The 22,402-nt window shown below is 38.1% G+C and overlaps 1 protein-coding gene across 36 annotated transcripts in view; it reads right to left on the reverse strand.

Annotated features, from left to right (window-relative positions):
- The window catches only part of LOC144981196 (uncharacterized), a 70,580-nt gene that overhangs the window by 43,428 nt on the left and 4,750 nt on the right, over window positions 1-22,402 (reverse strand). For 15 of the 36 annotated variants that reach the window (XR_013658368.1, XM_078953580.1, XM_078953550.1 and 12 more), the window contains exons 1-3: window positions 6,699-7,143; window positions 5,154-5,255; window positions 892-990 (exon numbers count right to left, since the gene is read on the reverse strand). Coding sequence is in view for 35 of the 36 variants with exons in the window: in XM_078953580.1 (XP_078809706.1) it covers window positions 892-990; window positions 5,154-5,255; window positions 6,699-6,833 (336 nt within the window). In the remaining variant the exon portion in view is untranslated. Of the gene's footprint in view, window positions 1-891; window positions 991-1,593; window positions 1,760-5,153; window positions 5,256-6,698; window positions 7,170-8,775; window positions 8,990-22,402 lie in introns of those variants that run through there. The other 21 variants (XM_078953547.1, XM_078953541.1, XM_078953591.1 and 18 more) reach the window with 5 other exon arrangements.

Below are 22,402 nucleotides of genomic sequence, written 5' to 3' on the forward strand. Positions count from 1 at the left end.
GTCCTCTCAGCTAAGCAAAAAAGCTACAAAACAGATGTAGTGACATCCATAAGATTTAGTGAAAAAGAAAACAATTCCAAAGGCATGTGAGGTTTGCGATAAGTTCTAAAAACGGGATGAGCAATATTCCTTTTGTACATCTATTGCACCTCGGATGAGGCTTTTTGGCCACAATATCATCAGAGGTAAAGATCTGCAGCAGAGCAGAGGTTGATTTCACCCTTTAAAACGGGGTACAAGGGGAAGAAATGCTGCCTAGAGGTATTCAATTTTTTTCTTTTTTGAGCGCGCCGCATTTTAACATTTCAAGGTTCAAGGTTTATTGCCGTTTGCACATACAGTACATCGGAATTTTTCTTTGGCATCTCTCAGATCAGGGTGAATATGGAGCAAGACAAAAATTTAAGAAGAGCATTGAATTAGATAACAAAAAGTACAAAAAAAATATAAATATGAATATTGCAGCGTTCAAACCTTTTCAGAAGAAGAATTATTGCACTTATGTGGAGTTAAATTGTTATTTGCATTCAGTGTCCAAGCTGGATTTCTTTTTAAAAACAAAAGTGTTGAAATGGTGCAGAATGCCACACAACATATCGATGTCAGTCCAAGGACACGAGCAGCATGTTGACACTATCTGTGTCAGCTGTTCATGAGCTTTTAAAGGTGATGCATGAGGTCTTTAAACACCGATAGTGAGCAGCTGGCCAAGCAGCATGACACACACCGAGATGTCTTTCTCTTGTGTCTTTTGACTAAATGCAGAACCTCCATGAACACAGTGTGATTTGTTAAAACTAAAGTTTTGGTATTGTTACTAAAATCTTGTTTTTTCTTTCCACTCAATGATCTTTCTGCATGAAGAAGACCCCTGTGTTCCCACGCGATTACCTTGGTGGCTGAGTCTACAGGTGCTCCTCTCTGCAGCAGTTCTTCCACCAAATCTTTGTGTCCCTCTTTAGCTGCCAAGTGTAACGCATTGAGTCCATTCTGGAAGAACCAAACAAATACTGTGCATTTAGCGTCTTCCATTCAAACCAAGATCGCAGAAACCTTAATAATTGTTCAAACTTTTAAAAACAACATTCAGTCATTCCAGAATTTCTAGATTTCTTGGACATTTGGACATACTCACTGGGTATGTTAAATAAGAAAGAAATTATTTGTCTTCTATGAATGCTAATAAAATTAAAATTATGCAAAAAAAAGTGTCCTTCTGAAAATATTCAGTAAATTGTGCAACACTACATTATAGGTCATTATGGAACATATCTAGTCATTATTTTTAGTCTACTCATTATCTGAACATTAACTGCAAGCCTGTAGTTGACATTTTCAAAAAACAGGCTTCATTTCCCAACTTTGTCTTGAAATCAGAAGAATGATATTTGTAAAAATGGGTTTGGCAGCTCATATAGACACCAAAAGAACACATTTTCCTCCCCTCTGGCATCCTCCGTCTGAGCATTACATCAAAGGTTTCAGTGTCATCAGACTCAAAGGAGAACAGGATAAATATTTTACAGTCAAAACTTCTCCAAACTAAGCTCAACTGAGACAAATGTTTGCATTTAGCGCACAAGAAAGGTTCACCTCATCATTGTTTTCCTCCATCCTGAAGGTAAAGTGGTATCTTAAACCGCAAGTCTGTCTTTCCCTGCTTTTCCGATCTATCACAGTTTCTCAAATCGTGGCTTTAAAGAAAACGAAGATCCCTTTTAAGTCCTCGCCTACTATCTCTGCTGGTCCTCACTGTTTGCCCCTTGAAAGATCCAGATCGAGATTTGCGTCCGCCAGATCCAGAGGATGTAATGTGGGAGAGAAAGTGCCATGGACCCACATCCTTCACCACTTCCCTCCCTGGTCCATTTGCAGCATGTGCATACACACACTCTTACCAATCAAAAATAGAGACACATCCCCTCTCCTGCGTCCTGAGTTGGCAAAGGCCAGACGGCCAAGACGGTGTAATATTTCTGCACTGTCATAGAGACATGAAGGATACACGCCAACATAGTTACATTTAGGAGCTGCTGAAAATGTCAAGCTGTCAAAGAGAAAAGTGGGGAATCTTCAAAGGCCAAAGCTGTTAGGGTGGGTTTTCTTTCTGAGTGACTTATGATAACCCTTTTAAAAGGTAGAAAATGACACAGCATGACTGAGCTGTAAAATAAATTGATTACAAAGACATAGATAACAAAAAAGATTCTAAAAACATCCAAACTATTTGATACTTGCAAAGACTTAAAACCTAGTTTTTTTTGGACGTTCAAGATGTTTTTCCAGGTTTTAAGATATTTATGGTAATTATTTTTATAATGAGTCAGAAGTATTTTGCTCCATACTCTTGACAATAGAAAAACGTGATTTACAAACTCAAAGAAACTCAAATAGCATTGTAACTTTTGGTTCAGTTTTAAGGATATATTTTTTTAAAGTTCAACATGTTAGACTGTCATTCGTTATCATTAGTTTGGAAACAGAAAATTAGATTTATGTTCTCAGAAAAAGTGCAAGTTTTAGATTTTATGGAGGATTTATTAAGAAGGACCAACATGTTTAAAGATGGTCTTCTCATTTTGTTCTCATTTTGCTCCTAATCAAAATGAACTGCAAGTACATAAAAACTAAAAAATATTCAAGCAATTTGCTCAGAACTATAGCAAAAGATACTTATTGGGCTGTATAACATTGAGCTTTTAGTAATTTGATATAATATTTAGTTGTTTTAGTTTCCTTTTTGAATCCTTGTGTGGAACCCTATTTTACTACTTTCTTGTCATTTTCTTCTTGACATTAGTGTTCTTTCCTTATTTTTGGCTACTTTTTTTGCAGTTTATTTCTCATTTCTGAAATTGATAAATAATCTTTTTGTGATGTTTGCACAAAAGCATGGCAGTAGAAAAACACGAGAGAATCTAGCCAATGTTAAACATGTTGAATCTTTCCTGGATTTCATTGTCATTGTGAAAGGAATTTTGTTTTTCCATTGTTTGTATTTTTGTTGCACTGTCACTCATCCAAATGTTTAAACAGATGCTTTATGATGATGGCATCAGTTTTTCTGCATGGTGGATTGTGACACAGCAAAAAAAAAAAAAAGTCTGCACCACATTTATAACCACTGAATAAGCCAGGAGACATAAATCAGCCATTAGAGGACCACACATATGTAGACTCTCAGACTCAAATGGTCTAAAGCTCCTTTTCTTCAGAGTCAAGCTGCGGAGAAAAGCTTCATTTAGCTAATGGACGCTGCTTTGCGCTCCACTTTCAGGACAAAAACTGTTGGGCTCCGTCCAACCCAGATTAATATTTGAGCTCCATTTGACCACTGACCTTCAACATGATCACACATGGTTATATGTGGTCACAATGTTGCTTCAAGGACACCCCAAGTGTCATATGGATTTGGCAGAGAGGAGAGAAAAGGCATGCAGATTAAAAAAAAAAAAGCAATATCACTCACTAGGGATTAACAATGAAATAGATTACGGGGAAAACCTGACTCATAATTTTGGAACATAACGGTTCACAAAAATATAGCTCATGCATCCTCTTGAATTCTTATTCAATGTTTGAAACTAAAACCAAAAGGAAATTAGACGTGTTTCTCCTGCAGTCCACAGATCCAATGGAAAATCTGAGATTAGGATTTTATGAAAAGATGTCTTTCTATAAAATCTGTGCTATAGAGGTCCATTGTCGTATGACTGGGACTCTCCTTATTTTTTTATTAAAGCAGGAAAGCCTCCTGCCTTTGGCACCAGACCTTGGCTGCATCCAGAAGGTATCTGCTTTCTAGGATTGGACTCCTCAGTTTTTATTGGACACAACTACTGTGGTTCCAACTCTTACCAGATTTAAACAGCGCAAATCCACAAAACAAGATGAATAAATATAAATGCTTGAATTTAGTTTTGCATTTTAAAACACACTTTTCAGTTACAAGCAAATCTATTAACTAGTATTTGCACTAAATAAGCTGCTTTAAAGATTGCTTTAGTTTTCACGTTTCTATGTCTTTAAAAAAATAAAAATAAAAATAATAATGCTGTGGCGGTTAGCACTCTCACCGCACAGCAAGAAGTCCCATCAAATCCCATGCGTGGAGCTGATGTTCTCCTCATGCATGCTCATGCAATTAACAGTCTGAGCCTGATTTTCAGGCTCAGACTATTAATTTTACAGCCGATAACACAAACTTTAAGCTTGAAGTGACTTTGTACACCCCCCCCCCCCCCCCACCCCAGAAAATATGCAATTAATAAGCATTTAAAGAAATCATTGAAAAATTGGGATTTTTCCCAGTTTACTTATTTTGCGGTCAAATAAACTCACTTAATTTTATATTGAATGTATAGACGTTTAGGCTTTTATGTTTTTATGCATGTCAGTGCATCACAGCCTTCTGATACCATCAAAAAATGAGCTAACAGGGTCTCCATTTGGGACAGGCCCCACTGAGGATATAGGCGAGAATGTCCATCACATGTTGGTCACCTGACAAAAGTCTCAAATTCAATCATCTGACTGTGTGAAATACTTGGAAGGGCAGCACTGCCCTGTTAAAGGACAGAGGATGTGTGCGTGTTTGTGTGCCCTAAACAAAAGAGCTGGTGTCCATAGCAACAAACAATGGAATGATGGGCCGGCACCTGCCAGTGCCTGGCAACCATCCAATCACATGCCCGTGTATAAATAGCTGCTTTTAATTTGCAGTAGAATTATACAGGAGGTCCGTGTAAATATGAACACCAGATTGCAACACGTGTGTCACCATCCGAGAAGCCAACATCCTTCTTTAGGCTGTCTTATGACTGCTTTAAATCACTGAGGGATGATGGCTGAAGAATTTCACGCTCTGCTCTCCGCACTGATCTGTATAATGTAGCTGAAGGTGGGTGGGGGTGTCAGCTGACAGACCCCCCCCCCAGGGATGATCAGGGAAGTGGGTTTGATGGAGACGGGCCAGATGACACATGTGCTGGTCTGTTTTTGACGTTCTTGCATTTTCATCATTCATTCTGAGGGTCATCATTCATTCTGTTCTCTTAGTCATTAGTTCTTTGATATGTCTATGGATTTGCAGAATTACAATCACATCCACTTTAATTATAACTTGTGCTGAAGCTAGTAAATGTGTGTCTAACCTGGTTACAGGTGCTGATGTCAACTCCATTTTTGAGGAATTCCAGGACTTTGTCGGTATTTCCTGCTCGAGCAGCACGGAGGAAACTTGTGTTGCTGTCAGACTGAAGGAGACAGACAGAAAAATGGGTTTCATTTCAGAAATGGAAACAGGCAAAATATCATTTTTGACAAAACAAGCAACACCTCCAGACCATGGGGGGTTTCAGCACGAGTCATTCATTTGGATTTGATTCTTCTCAAACAGACAATTTTCTTTATAGTGTGGTTTTTTACCAAATGTAAACATTTTCCCTTAAACCGTGACACATCCCTCCACAAAACAGATTACAAAACCAACATGCACAACTCCTCAGGAAATGCTACCTGCAAACCTCACACTAAAGAATGTGATGAATTGCTGTATAAAACAAACCAAAAAAAAGTGAAAGTATATGAAAAACTGGGTTTCTGTAACTAGTTGGAATGTTAACTCCCTCTTTACAGATCCATGACTCCACGTGGCCTACTTCTCGAAACAGTCTTTAAAATCCAAACCCCCTTAACATTCCACTCTAGCATACCACGCAGCAGCCAAAAATATCTCCCCCAAACACTGCCAGAGTTCAGAGCCCAAACCTCTAAGAGTTGCAGCAAATATTAAGGTTATTTTTCTATATGCATTTACTTATTTTTAAATGTTACAAAAACTGTCATAAAAAATGCTAAGGCTCTAATTTAACATAACCTTTTAGCCCCAATGTAAAAAATGACATCATTTGACTAATAACCAGTAGCGAATGACTTTTTTGATGCTTATTAGTAATCAGGAATACAGTTATTTATTAACTTATTTATTCTATAAAAATGACATTTATGGAATTTACTGGATTGATTCAGATTATTATCTAGAATAAATTGACCTATATCAATTGTAAAACTATAGCTCAGTTTGATGCTTTTTTGCTTGTTGTGTGTTTTCTTTTTTTTAGAAAAACCTCCCTATGAACTAGGGCTTTGTAAATAAACTAAAGTGAATTAAGTTTTGCTGGGAAATAAAACCCCGGATGTAAACTTTTAGTTAAAATTAAACCACCTGCAAACTTCTGCATTATTGATTTGTTTGTTTTTTTAAGGTATTTGTGTGTCAGGCAGACCCAGCAGGGTCTTACTTGTAAGGTCAGGAACATGATCACCTTAAGGACCCGCCCCTTACAAAGGCCAAACATATTAGGACAATGTGAGCGCATGCAAGCGTGAGCAAAGTCACAACAAACCTTAAGCAGAAAAGTGGTTTAACCCTTGTGCTATCTTAGATGACCCCACCCTTACCTTGACATGTTCTCCCTACCATGACAAAGGTGGATAAAGGTGGACAGATTTCATGTAATCCATGGACACCAGTGAAGATCACAAATCAGTGAAGAAAAAAGGTTCAGCGCACTGTCTAGTGGGTCTAGATGACCCAACTCCCAACGTTAAAGTGCCTAGGATAGCACAAGGTTAAAGGCATCAAGGCAGCAAAAGTAAAACAAAGCAGGGAAACTTTTTTTTCCCTTTCTTCTTACCAGTAAATTATCCACTTCGGTCCCAAAGTCAGCAGCCTTGTAGTAATCATTGTTTAGGTTTAAGTCATTGTCATTTTCACCAGTCTTTGAGCCTTTATCTGAACCACAGGCTTTACAAGCTGCTGCATTACCCATAGTTACAATCCAACTCAGAATCTGAAAACCATGGCTCTTCTTTACTCACTTAATGACATTCTAGAAGTTTTGATCCATTAAAGTCCTTCTTTGTAGCCTTTCACTCTGTATCCTGCGGTAAAAGCTTTTCCATTATAACTCTCTGCAACCTTCCTGCACAACTTCACATTAAACCCCTCGTTCAGACCTTCTAAATATTCTGGAAAATTCTCCTTCTTGGTTTTTTAGAACAACCGGTCGCTTGTCTATATTCCATATATAATTTGTCTCAGCCTTCTCCTCCCTGCTGGCTCTGCCTGTCTGTTTCCTGCCTACCCTACCTCTACTTCGCTCTCTGTAGGTTAACAACTGCATACATAAACATTTAACCCTCACAGTATATCTCGTCTTGTCTATTTTTACTCCTCTAGGTCATCAGTTCTACCAGGTCCTGGACCTCTGCTGCACGTGGCCAGATCAAGGGCTGCAACAGCTGGGTTAGTCAGAATGTGGAGTGCATTGCCAGGAACGCTTTAGAAATGCACAAAAAATAAAATCAACAGATGGACTAAATATTAATAATATTTACTAAAGCCTTAACTTTTTGGTTAATGCTAAACTAATATCTGTTTTGATCTCTTTTGCTTTCTCTTAGTTATACTTTGGTACACATAGTACTGTCTGAAAGAGACATTTTACTGAAAAAGTACTAAATCTCTTGTCTTGAAGGTCTTAATGAATTATAATAGTACCGCTAAAGACCCACTCTAATGAGAATTGTGTTAAGTGGTGTTTTTAACATGTTCTTGCTGCTTTTTTTATGTTGGTGGACATATTTAAAGAAAATTAGGCTTAAAAGTCAATTTCTGAGTATTTCTGTATTCAAAACGTTGTGAATCAGGAATGGATAAAAAAATCCCACCTGGAAAAGAGCTTATGTGTGACGTGGAAAATACATTGGGCAGGCTCAAGCTCCCTGCTCTGCTTTGCAAAAAAAAAAAAAAAGGTAAAGGGGGGCGGGGTTGCTTTGCACCAACTGTCCCGCCCACAACTCAGAGGCGAACTCCAGCCGCTCTGGAAAACTATGTCCTAGAAAACGACACAGGATTCTTGGCTTTGGTTAAAAACATCATAATCATAATTGGCTTAGAAAAGATATCTAAAAATAACAGTTGGACTTTAATGGTTCAGTGCTCCCCTTTAAAATATATTATTAACAAATGTATGGACCCCACCACATAACTGATCCAGTTATGTGTTCACATTTGAAACTAATCATTTTCAAATGATTTCTCTGACTAGTTCCCAATAATCTTATTTCCAATCAAAGTAAATATCTAAAGACAGACCAAATGAAAGCTGATCTAACTTCAGATGGATCACAGCAGGATTTTTCTAAATATGACTTTTATGATTTTAATAAATCCCACTTCAGCAGTCATTAATCGCTCAATAACCCTGCTCCTTTCAGGTTTTCCAAAACATGTTTAATCTGATTTTATATTTAGACTATGTTAGGAAAAAAGACAAAAATGGCAATTTGTTACTGTAGATAAATAAAAGGCTGCAACACGGCAGATTGAAGCACACGGTCAGAGCACTTAAGCCCTGCGTCAGTTTGCCCTTCTGGTGTTCCTGTCCCGTATAGTTGAGGGCCATTCAGGGTTTATCGTCTGCACGGACTGTCAGGCTGACTAAGGGCAACCTGTGAAGCTTGAAAAAAGAAAGCAGTGTGGTTGTGCTTAAGTAGAAACGACGCGAAGATAGAGATGTTGATGATCATCCACAGACTTCAGCAAGGGACCTTTACAGATGCTCTTCAGACAAGTTTAATGTTGAAAAATGAACACAATGGTTTGTAACCATGAAAAAAAGCAGCATAAGAACAGTAAAAATTTTAATAACTGTGTGAAAATGAGAGTTATCCAAGATGAACGACACGATTGACATCTACACTTTTTACCAGGCGTTTTCTCTCAGCTCTTTCCCGTCGCCGCCTCCTCTTCTCTCTGGCTTTCTGCAGCGCTTGGTAGTCTGCATGTTGCTCCAGCTCACGAGCTTTCTTCAGATGAGCAGCAGCATGGGCCATTTTCAAACAGCTTAGTGACTTTCCTCGTAATTTTTGCCAAAAACCAAAAGTTTCTCATAAGAAAAACTCTTAAAGCCACACGCAGTGTAAAGATTTAACACAATTCTCGGATTATTTCCTATAAAACCACTAAGTTAATGATCGTCCAAAATCTTCAACTAAAAGACTCCAAAAAAAAAAAGTTTCCACTTTTTACTTGTTGTATCCTTTTCCTTCCTCTCCAGGTTAAAAATAAATCCTCTGAAGACCAGAAAATGGGAGCTGGGTTTCCTCACATTTACATGTACTTTTTGCAGGAGCAAAGGCTTTGGGAGAAGAGAGACAACATCTGAAAAACGGCCCGATGGATAATGAGAACAAAACCATCCCCTCGCTCATTACATAGCACAGCATGCACAAACACACATCCACGCAGGGGAATGATCCCCTCCAGATGCAGCTGCAAAATGGGATTTGTGCAGGCCGGCACAAGTGTGCATGTGGATGCTACTGAATGCACGACCTGCAGCCACAGGAAAGTGTTTTAATGCCAAAGGGGTTTAGGGAAACGGCATGCCAGCAGCCAGCTGACTCCTGCAGCACAGCTGCTCTCTGAATTTGTGACAATGCTCTACATCCGGAGCGACAGAGGTGCACTTTAGGACAGAAAATGGGAGGGTGGTGCACTCTACAGCTGTTTGATGCATATGTTTGGTTTCACTAACACCAGCCTTTTCACTTTAAGTCATAAAATAATTATTTTTATGTGAGACACAACACTGACCTTTACTCAGAAGAAGAACATTTGCAAGCTACAAGGACAGAAATATTCTAATTTCAGTCTGCCCTCCATATTGGCAGCTGATGGAATTTAGTTTGACATGCTCACATATGTGTTTGTGTGTGTTTGTGTGATTCCACCACCTGGGGATTGCTGCCAAGGTCTCCTCTGTCTCTGTCAGCAGAGCTATGTTGGCAGTCTGAAATTTCAGCAGCAGAAACAGGGACGCACCTCCCACTTCTATTTCTGTTAACACATCCTGCCTAATGTGCTTCACAACTTCAGTCAACAACATTTCTCCCTGCTAGTAATTATGAATGGGAAAGATTTGCAGAGTCACACCGCTGTGTAATGCAGTTTAGACATATTTTACCCTGAAGCATTAATCCAGAGTGTTTAAGTTAGTTACACGGCAATCCTGCTGTTAAAATGAAAATGAGTTTGTGACAATTAGGCGTCACTAGCGCCCTCTGCTGGGGATACATGCAAAATCTCTTTTTCTAAAGAGATAAAAAAAGTTGAATAAAAATTATACCAATATAGATAGCTTTTACAAACTGAGGTACTGTAAAGCTGAGTGTCTTAACCTGGCAAATCGATAGGTAGTTTGGTTCCTCAACCCAGTGAGGTATACAGCCAATCTATAACTTAATGTTACGTTATACCGTGGCTTGTGTAAATACTCAATTCTGATCAGCTGCTGACATAAGAGTAAAGAAATGTCTATGTTTTTCTTTTAACATTTACTTTATTTCTAACTTTTATCATTTTGATAGGATATATTTTTATGGAGGGAAAATAGAAGTTATTTCAGGTTTAAGTTGATTTATTCCAGAGTAATATTTTCACTCTATTTTTATTCATATTTATGTTTAAAAAAAAGTTTAGTTTTAGGCCTGTGACCATCAGCGTGTTTTGGATTTTGGCCCCGAGAGCAGTTTGACACCCCTGCCATTAAGGTTAATGCTATTCGTAGTACACCCAAACACTTCGACCCTTTAGAGACGGAGTCTGGAATCAAGTCAGCACACACACACACGCACACTTTCTCCGCAGAGCCAAGACACGTTGTTTGTTTTTGTGCCAAAGCCGACTCTAGAAAGATGTCATGAAATGGGCAGCACCCACAAGGAGCAAAAGCCGGTGCCTCAAAGATCGAGTCTTCTTACTTCTGGGTAGCAAAATAAAACTGAGAAAATAACAAATTTCATAAAAAAAATGAGTTCTTAAGGGAGCCAATATATGGATATTGTTTACCCTGAAAAGCTTAAGAAAAGCATGATATAGACCCTTTAAGACACAGGGGTTGAACTCCAGACGTCAAAGGACATTGTCCTTCATGGTTTTCAAGCTAACCCGCCATTGTAGCTTTTTATTGGGAACACACGTCTGACCCAGGTAATCAGCTGCAGATAACCAAGGTTAAAATCTAAAAATTGCAATAAAAACTTGCCCAGGAGAAGCTTTTATTCCCAATTCTACTTTTTACAATACAGTCAGTAGCGTATATAATTTAAGACAGTTGTCCCCCACTTTTTCTAGCCCACGGACTGGTTTAAAGACCCACTCCAATGAAAGATTTTTTTGGGGTGTTTTTTTTAACATGTTCTTGTGGCATTTCTCTTAAGATGGTGGATATATACAGTACAGACCACCTTCTCATTCAAATGAATGGGAAGGTGTGTCCAAACTTTTGGTCTGTACTGTTTTACCAAAAAAAAAGCTAAAATTGCATTTAAGTATTTTTTGGTTTTGTTAAAATCATTGTGAATCAGAAACAGATGAAAAATGTCCTTTGAAAAAGCTTGTAGTTGTGAGATAGAAGCTATAATTGGCAGGCCACAAGCTTCCTGCTCTGCTTCATTCTGATGCATCCACAAGCAGACAAGAGATCCGTGTACGTCTTTGTTTTCCTCGTCCGAGCTGGCATCTGGCTCAAAACTTTACAGCTGAATAGCTCCAATATAGCTTGCGATTTTTGCTGTTCCGGTAATGTTAAGTTGGGGTTGGGAGGGGCTGTAAGCTAGCAGGAGAGCATAATAACAAAGGGATGATGAGAAGCTCGGGTGGGCTTACTCTGCTCAAACAGTCACACCCACAACTCAGAGACAAAGTTCTGATGAAGTACTGCCGCTTTGCAGAAACTATGTCTTAGAAAACAACACAGTTTCTTTGATTTTGCCTAAAAATGGCATAAATATAATAAAAAAGACCACAATATAACAATAAAAGACCAATGAGATCAAAAGATAAAAACACATACAAAGACTTGTGCACTTACATAAGCCATTACATGATTGCCACCTTTATTGATCCTTTATGTTAGTTTTGATAAATTGGGTGATTATAAACTAACAAATTGTAAGAGTGTGTTTGTGTGAGTCAGTGTGCATAGTTTCACTCAGGGGTCAGATTACACTGACAGGAGTCTAAAGGAAAGCTGATGTGAGATATTGTTTCTGTAGAATGCAACACACGGGGAGGGAGGTAGTGGTTCACTTTCCACAATATAGATCCGAGGGCTTTTATTTGGCCCATTAGGAATCCTTAAAAGACTGATACAGAAGACTTGGAGATCAGCACAAAAACCCTGTGAGAGTCTGTTCGGCTGTCTCACACAGGTTCATCTATGCATGACAGGGGAAAAGACAACAACAGCAACAACAAAAAAGAAACGGAAAGCAATATCAGTTACTAGAAGTATGTGTTTAAGTGATCTTCTGGGTCTGCCTGCTAATAGAGCTGTGGTGCTGACAAGGCAAGTTCTGCCGCCAATAAGCGTCCAGTAACATTTCAAATATTTAGGATTTATGAAGGGCAGAATGTTTTTTTCCTTTTCAGAACCTTCTCTTCTAAAGTTTTTACAGGCTTGGAATGTTTTATGATTGCATTCAGCCAGTTACACTATTGCTTTACAATAAAGAAAATTCCTTTTTTTTCTATTATATTTGTGTTAATTATTTTGAGGGTGAGAAAAAAAGGTGAGCAAATGAATTTAAGTTTGTTATCTTAAAATTTCACTTGTTACCACCTTACTGATTTGGGTAACACTTTATAATAAGAGTCTTTAATAAACCATTTATAAGACATTAACAAGCACTGTTTCCCTTTCAGCCTTTCCCATCAGGGGTCGCCACAGCGAACGAGTCGCACGGTAAACTTGGCAATGTTTTACGCTGGATGCCCCTCCTGACGCAACCCTCTCAAAGCAACCGGGCTTAATGTTAAAGACATTAACAAGCACTACTTGTGTTTTATTAATCTGTTTATAATTACATTAATTAGCATTCGTAAATGTCTTACAACTGACTTACAAGTTTAAATAAGCTGTTTATAATTACATTAAATATTCCCTAATAAACTACTTATAAGACATTAACTAGCATGAATAATGTGGTATTAAGCTGCTTATAAGACATTTATTAGCATTTTTTAATCCTTTATAAAGTATTTGTTAGCATTTGCAATTTTATACAAATACCTTATAAGATAATAATAGATGTTATAATTGTGTTCTTGTTAACAGTTTATTGAGTGTTTTGCAGCCCCCCGATCTATAGCGTGACCAAATAGGGCACATGTGTCAAACTCAAGGCCCGCGGGCCAAATGTGGCCCGCCATGGCATTTTATGTGGCCTGCGAGAGCATAAATGTTTTTAATTTCTGCCCTTTTCAAGGGGTAGTAACTTTCCACTTTTTTTAAAAGTGTTAATTGTGTCTCCAATCTCTAAATCAACATAACTTATGTCGATGCAAGCCTTTGTAAAGTCATTGAGCTTCTTTTTTGGACTGTGCAGTTGTTCTAGCTCTGAGTATTTCTGTGGGGCTGCAATGGCAAGTTCTGCCACCGCAGCACTGCAAAAAATTTAGTTTCTGATCGACTCCCACTTTATGAAATGCTGAGGACAATGTACGTCCTTTGTTGTAGGCCCTGAGCACCTTTCGGTAATGCTCCACCACCTCATCAGGGACAAGTGCTGCAATCTAGACATTGTAGTCAAGCAATGTATTTAAAATTGTGTACTCTGCAGGTTTGCGTGACAGTTATCAACTCATGTGGTAAAAAACTTTTCCGACTGCATTCCCTTAACCTTTTAAGCAATGTGCTGACAAACTCACATTGACCCTGATTGTCAAACTTATAAGTTCCTGATTTTATGGTCTGAGACAGTCTGTGTGCTGCCCCTTAGAGGCTAAAACAAGGTACTAAAGTTTAATTTCACAATTGTTTAACTTATACAAGTCTCATCTCATTTCAGAAGTTTCACGTCATGCTTGGCAGCTCTAGCATAAAAGCCCAGGCCACCTTAGAATGTGTGACGGTCGGACGTGGAAGTTACGCAACAGTTGTCAAGTGCAATTGGCATTGAATCCAGCAAACTCTCTCCTTTTGGGATTTGCAATGAACATTCACTCGGGATTCTTTGCTCAATACATCAGACATTATTAGCTATGATGTTAGTGTCATTATATCACTCAGACACAGGGATTCTGCAAACCCTCAGCTGTGCCAGCAGCCCCGCCGTTGGACATTGTTGAGGCAGTGTCTTGAGCCAGCGGCTTGAAACAATAAAGTTCTGGAACATGAGCGCCTGCCTCGGGAGAAGGTGGCATAGAAAAATCCTTAACCTCCACAGAAAGTTCTGTGATGAAACTGGCATCACTTTGTTCTGGATCACTCTCCATACGGAAGACTCAGTGTGACTGTAACCTAACCTAGCCCCGCCAATATTTTGTTCTTTAATTTTTTTTAAATCTGGGCTGGGAGTGGAGTCAGCCTCTAACTGTCCTGCTTGACAGTCCCATGTTATGAGTCTACTCCTAAAAAGCTGCTGTTTGTCCACCACTTTGTAAAGAGGATGGGAGGGTTGTCCATGGTGGTCCATAATTTAGCCAGCAGCCTGTCCCCTCACCACCTATTCTATTCTATTCTATTCTATTCTATTCTATTCTATTCTATTCTATTCTATTCTATTCTATTCTATTCTATTCTATTCTATTCTATTCTATTCTATTCTATTCAGAGATGGAGCACGAGATTTGAAAAATGCAAAATGTCTCTATGGATTCAAAAAATTTGACTTTTTTTTAATTTACCTTAATAGACAGCAAACAATCTGGTGCAATGATCAAATATTGCTTTGATTTTATTCTAATAACATCTCATTCAATGGCTTGAATAGGAGCCTGTATCTCTGTGATCCTGAAAAGAATGAGTAGATAGAGAAGATTGATGGGTGTTCATGATTACATACTTATTTATTATTGACTTTACATATTAAAATGTTCTTATTTTTTGTGTGGAAGCTTTGTTCTTTGTTAATTACTAATTAATAAAAAAATAGAAGAAAAACAACAAGAGGTAAATGTATACAATTGTAAAGACAACAGGAATAGAATCAGGGTTTACTGATGTCATAGATTTCAAATGACATCAGTGCCCTTATGTAATGATGATGTCACAGCACATGATGCTAGTTTATGCAAACATGACTTCATACGACATCACATGATTTCATATGACATCATGCAGATTGGGCACTCTAGTCCATATATACATCTCAGATTTCTTGTCAAAACATTCGCTGTGGTCAGAGAGATCAAAAGTCATTGCTCTAGAAAGAGTACTTTGAAAACACATTCTTTGCAGAGACAAAAAGCTTTTGTTTCAGACACTTTCTGTAAACTCTGTCATTTCACAGTTATTTTACACCCAACGAGTGGTAAAAATGCCCCGTGTAACCAAGGCAAACAGGCGCAAAAATCCAAGCCCAAAACTCAGTGAAGTTCTGGAGGAACTCAACACGCTGAAAAAGGCCCACGAAAACCTCATCCAGGACAAAAAAGGCCACGGTCTTTCTACCAAGGTGGTAGCTCTTGAGCATGAAAATGCTCAATTGAAGAAAGAGCTGAAAGAACTTGCTGTTTCAACTGACACCAAAGAGTTGAGAGAGAAATTCAAAAACTTAAAAGAAGAGAAAGATCAGACGAGTGAAGAACACTTGACCCTGAAACAGGCCAACCTTGACATGGTCTGGGAACTTGAAGAGTGCAAGGCCGTGTTGGTCCAACAAATGGACATCAATGACAAAAATGAAGCTTGCATTAAAAAGCTGAAACAGCAGCTTAAAGATTTAAAAGAGCAGAAGGCTGCAAAGGGAGGCAAAGGACCCAAACCAGACAACAATAAGGCCTTTGAGGACCTTAAAAGAAAATATCAAGAGTCTCAAGAAGAAAATGAAGAATTAAAGGCAGAAAATCAAGTTCTGGTTGATGAATTTGGAGATTTGGAGAAAGAAAAGGCTGACTTAAACAAGAAACTGGAGGTCTCTCCTCAGCATGAATCCACTATCGCTGAGCTGAAACAGCAACTGAAGACACATGAGGAGGAGAAAAAGGCACTCCTTGAATTGGTCAAACTCAAGGAAAAAGAAGCCGAAGATGCAAAAAGGGAGTTGGAAGAACTGAAGCCAAACAGAGAGAAGAAAACAGTTTCTGTACAGACTGACTCTGATGCTGAGGAGAAGAAAACAGTTTCTGTACAGACTGACTCTGATGCTGTGGAGAAGAAAACAGTCTATGTACAGAGTGACTCTGTGAATCAGGAATGCATCACTAAAGAGGGAGAAACCACAAATCCCAAAGACCAGACTGGGGAAAAGACAACAGAGGTTGGAAAAACAAGCTCTCCTGACACAGAAAATGATGGAAGGGCTGAGAAGGAGAGTGATGGAATAAAGGAAGATCCTCAAGAAATCCAAGAGGAACTTTCTGTCAAGAACCTCGAAAGCAGGGATAAAAAAGAACAACAGGCTGAAGTAGAAGTGAAACCAAAGAAAGGAAAGAAGGTAAAGAGATTTTCCTTCACCAAATTTTGCCGCAGATTGTTTAGCTGGAAAAAGTAAAGCAAGCGACTGCACACAATTTAAAAAACGGGCTGCATGGTTAAATTGGCGTTTTCTTTCCATGCATGCGTGGGGTTTTCTCTGGGTGCTCTAGTTTCCCCCCACAATCAAGAAAAATACATTAGGACTGTACAACAATCACTGCTAAAAGGACTTCAACACCTGCTACATCCTCTTCTAGATCAAATAAACGGACTTGAACCATTTCCAAAAAAACGGGCTGCATGGTTAAATTGGCGTTTTCTTTCCATGCATGCGTGGGGTTTTCTCTGGGTGCTCTAGTTTCCCCCCACACACACACAAAAAGTGAAAATCAAGATTCTTAGATGTAATGACACAAGACACTGGTAATATCCAGGAAAACATTAAAAAAGATTTTAATAACATCGATATTTAAAATAAATTTAACAAAAGTGTTTATTTCAAGTAATTTATTAAAACTGTATTAGTTTTTTTTCATGTATGTATGAAAATGTATATAATATGCAATAACTAGATAGTTTTAGTTTGTAATAAAACAAGTTTAAAAAAAAACTGAAATAAAAAAACAAAAAAAAAAACATATATATAATCCAGCCTCAGAGAGTTACAAACCTGTGCTTTCTGTGATGGTCCCAAGCCCATAGAAATGGAGAGGGTATATATGCCTGTCGTTGCCTTCCATGTTCAGTCAAAAAAGCAAAAGGCACTGGTAGATGGTACTCTGGCTTCAGCTAGACGGGGTTCAACTCCCTGCAGTGTCCTTGAAAATTCTTTGACTTTGACATGAAACAACAAGTTAAATAGTCTTCCAAAAAAGATTATTCTAAAGTTTTAAATATTATTATATGTTGATATAAAAGAAATGTTTAGGAATTGAAGGATATAGCAATATTAAATGTATATCATGTAAATGTTTTCTTTTTTTAACTCAATTGCTTGCATTGGTCTGCATTATGATTGTACCAACATGACACTTTTTTCCCCTTAAGTTTCAGATCTGAGGAGGCAGCTGCTGTTCCTAGGAATTGCCTTTTCATGTGAAACCAAAGATTGTGCTCCAGTTGAAAAATGCCTTAACTTCTTCTGTTCCATATAGCATTAACTCATTATCTGATAATCCCTGAGCTCCAGAGGTAATGCGCCTGCAGGCTGACGACAACATCTATTAAGAAAATTAAGTGTGAATAATTGTGTGAATCTAACTAACATCCCAAAAAAGAAAATAAAAAATCCCATACAAGCCATTTAGAAATGGCTTGTAAATGTGAACCCCTATTTGGTCACTCTTTAGATTGGGGGGCTGCAAAACACTCAATAAACTGTTAACAAGAACAATATTATTACATGTATTATTATCTTATAAAGTATTTGTATAAAATTGCAAATGCTAACAAATACTTTATAAATGATTAACAAATACTAGTAAATGTCTTTATAATTAGCTTAATACCACATTACTCATGCTAATTAATGTCTTATTATTAAGGAATATTTTAATATATTTATAAACAGCTTATTTAAACTTGTTTGTCAGTTGTAAGACATTTACGAATGCTAATTAATGTACTTATAAGCGGCTTCATGAAACATTAGTAGTCCTTGTTAATGTCTAATAAATGGTTTATTAAGGACTCTTATTATTAAGCGTTACCCAGATTTTTTAATTACTATTTTACCACTCCCAACATTTGTTTTTTTAAATGCAAATCTTTTTTTACTCTGGTTTGGTCTACTTAAGGAAATGAACTAACGCGTGGCAGATAATCAGTCCAAGTAGTTATGACCGGTCAATATGTCTTAAAGCACCAGGAACTCAAAGCAGGTCTACAGTTAATTTTTTTACTTTTTTTCCCCATATTTGCTTTTAGTTGTAATAATATGAAAGAGGTCTTCCGAAGTTACTAGGTAAATATCAGGAGCTTAACAACTATAGAGACATTTCATACATATGTTTTAATCATTTTTTGTTCTTAAATTGAGGTAATTTATTTTATATTTCTACGTTATTTTTCATAAAGACTTTGAAAAACAGAGTAAAAATTAATGTTTTACTGGCTCAGTTTTTTTCTGTTGCTTGCGAGAGGTAACACAACAGCACAAGGGCAGGATGACAACAAAACAAAAACAAAACAAAAAAAAGTTGTCAGATAAAAAAAAACAATCTAGTGTGCACAAAATTGCAGCTACCTTCTTAATGAATAAATATATAATGATATATATATGATGAATTATATATTGATGTTACAATTTTAAAATTAGAACAGATTTGATTTTAGTTGGCTTTAAGAAAGATCCTTAAATACTTCTTAAAACATTAAAAATGATTTTTTTTCATGCAGCTTGTTGCAGTCTGAGCTACACTATGATGACATGATGAAGGTATACATGTTAATATATCGTGCAGTAATCCTTACTTAATTGAAAACTTGGCTCGCTTGGATAACTAAATGAGCAAAATGCAGAGCAGGGATGACATGTTGCGGACTCAGGCTAATTTTAGCAAGAAAGGTCAGAACCAGAAAGGGCACCAAACAATCGTTCGTCCCCACTCATTGTTTTTATACTAAACTAAATGACACTAATTCAAATTCAATAGCATCTGCAGAAAGCAGGCAGTCAATAGAGCAGACGTGACCGCACCCAAACAAAGGGAGTGATGACACTGAGGCACCAGAGGTCTGGGAGGGGCTGCTATGAGATGGGGCACACAACCTTGATTCTGTAATGCAATATCCCCAGATTCTAGAACACCACACCCTGATGCAAGTGGACCAGCGCCATGTCCACACAATGCCATCTACATAGCACATGGATGAAAACATCTGATTTATGACTTTGCTGATTTATAAGTGCTAGGTCAATTGCTTATTTATGACCCTCCTCTGTTAGACAGACCTACTGCAGCCCCATTAGGAGGGCAGGGTTACTACACTGACTCCTTCTCATGCTTTCAAGCTTCCTTACATCATTACTTTTAAAATCTGCATTTTATCAAAGCAACGACTTCTTCCTGGTTCCAAAATGGACCAACAAGTGAAGTCACACTAATTATTGTTATTCCCATCATTTATCTTTTCAGGTCTACCGGTAGTCCTGTCCATTGGGGATTCAGAATGTTGGCTTGCAGTCACGGTTAATTAAATGAAGGAGCAGACTGCAGGTCAATGGTAAAGAAGTAAAAAATGAGACATGTCTCACACGATGCAAAGTCAAAGCATGTAATGTAGCAATACGTAGATTTGAATTTAGCTATATACATGAAATTCCTAGGTAAATGTAGCAACATAGTCTAAAAAGGCCCAGTACAAAATGTTCTCTATTCTGGCCTGTTCTGATTCAGGGTCAAATGACAAAGGGCGCTGATGCATAAACTGATTTCACTCCAAGTCGAATGTGCCATTAATAACGAAGAGTGTGACCCAAAACCTGCTGCATTGCCCAGTCAGAGGAGGAATGCTGAGTGATGCTGGTACACTCACAGACAGAGGCAAAAGTACATACAGATACTAAATATATCGAACGCAGTCTAGGGCGTAGATGAGGAGCAACAAACACGGCTGCCCTTAGCAAGAGCCAATGGCTTCAAGGGTGTTGTGGTTCACAAGAAAAAAAAGCAAAAACAAAACAGTCACATGCAAAGTAAATGGTACACCCGCTCATAAACCAAATCTATGTTCAGCTGTGTCACCATATTGTGTTGCTATGCATTGGTTTGACCCCGTCTGCATTGCGTGCCATGATCTACACCATTCCCAACAAGTCAGCAAAATGTTTAAATGTGTTTTTCAGAGAGCACCATCACTTACTCAAATTAAACAGGATGCCAGAGGAAGCAGGGAGCCAGCAGAAGGGGGGGACCATTAGGAGAGAGCTCAAGAGAGGAGATTTACATGAAGGTGTTCAAGCTACGCTTCTGAGAACTCCATTGATTTATCAACCACACCCACCTCTCTTACTGACTTTCTTTTTCTGACTGGAAGCAGTGTTATGAGTTCATAATCAATAATTAACCACTAAATGCATCCCACTGCCCCCAAGCAAAGCTCCCTTGCCCTCAAGGAGGTAGGGGGCACAACACATGCCACATAATTTTCAATATCCAATACAAAATTCCTAATACGCTGCAGACTTTTTCTCCACCCAGTCAATGAACAACCTTCTCTGTGAACAGCAAAAAAAAAAGTCTAATTTTGACAAACTATGACTCATCAAAAGAGGCTATTTCTGCCTATCCATGTGAGAAAAATTTGGCATCGCAAAAGTGTGTCAGATTAAACTAGGACAACCCAGCTGTGCAGAGCCAGATGACGGGACAATCTAGAATACAGAATATCAAAACAGCGTTCGTTCTTATCTAAACATAGATATGCTGATGCATCACATGGATTAAGACAAGAAACACATTGCCTACCGATGAAGGTCCTACACAATTAAGGTAAAAAAAAAACTAGAAGTGAAATAGGAAAAGAAAAAGGTGTACCAAATACATCTGGAAAGAAAAGCCTTCTGTTCTCACATTTAGTTGAAATCAATTATTTCTTCAGTTTTAATGAAAAAAATTGTTCAAAACTAAGAATTGATCCAATGTATTAAACTTGAACAGAATGTGATAAAAGAATAGAAAAGAATAGACTAGGATAGAATAGAAAATACATTTGTTCCATGGATAAATAGTTTTACTTCTGTAACCATTGACACTTCATATAAAATATGATACAATGATTGAATCATTATACATGGACACTGATGAATTTAGGATTCAAAAAGCCTCTTAGGTATCGATTAGATAAAATGCTGAGTCAGTGTGTAGGTTAGGGGTCGGCAACCGGCAACTCTTTCCTCCCTGTGCTGCGGCCGTCCTGCCTTTAACACCGTCGGGTAGTGCAAGCTGTGAACGCCGACCAGAGTCTGCTATAAAATGGAAAGTTTTTCTGGAAAGACAGTCAGTGGCGATCTCATAGGGGACACATGAACGCCCCAAAAACAGCCCCCCCGCCCCGCCTAAACCACCCATTTTTGCGTAAAATTAATAACGTGCACTAGGGCGCCCCTACTATCCTGCCAACTTGCTGCTACGATGACCGTGTTTCGCTGTCTGTGTAGAACACGCTGGAGGTGGGGTTGCACGAGGGGGAAAACAACGAACAGGTAGAGAGGAGGGGGCGGGGCTTGGACTCATCGCTTATGATTCCAGACCCGCAACAAACTAACAGCTGCTTCCTAATAAAAAATAGTTATCATCAAAAAAATTAAAATAATTTATTGGGTTAACTAGATTTAAAGAAAAAAAATAGAAAGGAGTCACGTGAAACATCACGCTCATAAAGAAAAAAATAATTAAATAAATGATTACGGTAAATAAATATCCTGACAACATTTTGAATCAATACAAGTATCGCCAAATGAACTATCGCGATATATCGGAAAAAAACTTTTTTCTAACACACCTAATATTGCAGTTCCTTTTGCTTTCATCTCAGTGGGAAACTGATCCAAATGGCTCTTTGAGAGGTACAGGTTGCCGACCCCTGGTGTAGGTCATACCTCCCGAAATTTACAATGGCTTGAAAACTGCATCATCATCAATCCTTTAAAATACTCAAGCACAAGGACAGCAGTGAAAATGGGTAAAACAGCAGCCAAGGTCCTTAGAAAATGCTCCAAGTCCTCTAGAAACCCTGGAAAAATTCTTCTGTTCTGGGCAACTTTATAAGATTACAAGAACATGGAGATGCAAACTTAAAGGACATAAGTTACACACTGGACACAAAAACAGTGGACCACAATGAAAGATGGGCCATGTAAAAGACTCACTCCAGCTATCTTTTGATCTATCTACAGTGGTCTTTTAATC

The sequence above is a fragment of the Oryzias latipes genome, chromosome 1, assembly GCF_053564925.1.
Source record: "Oryzias latipes strain Hd-rR chromosome 1, Olatipes_Hd-rR_3.1".
In the NCBI taxonomy this organism is placed as follows: domain Eukaryota; kingdom Metazoa; phylum Chordata; class Actinopteri; order Beloniformes; family Adrianichthyidae; genus Oryzias; species Oryzias latipes.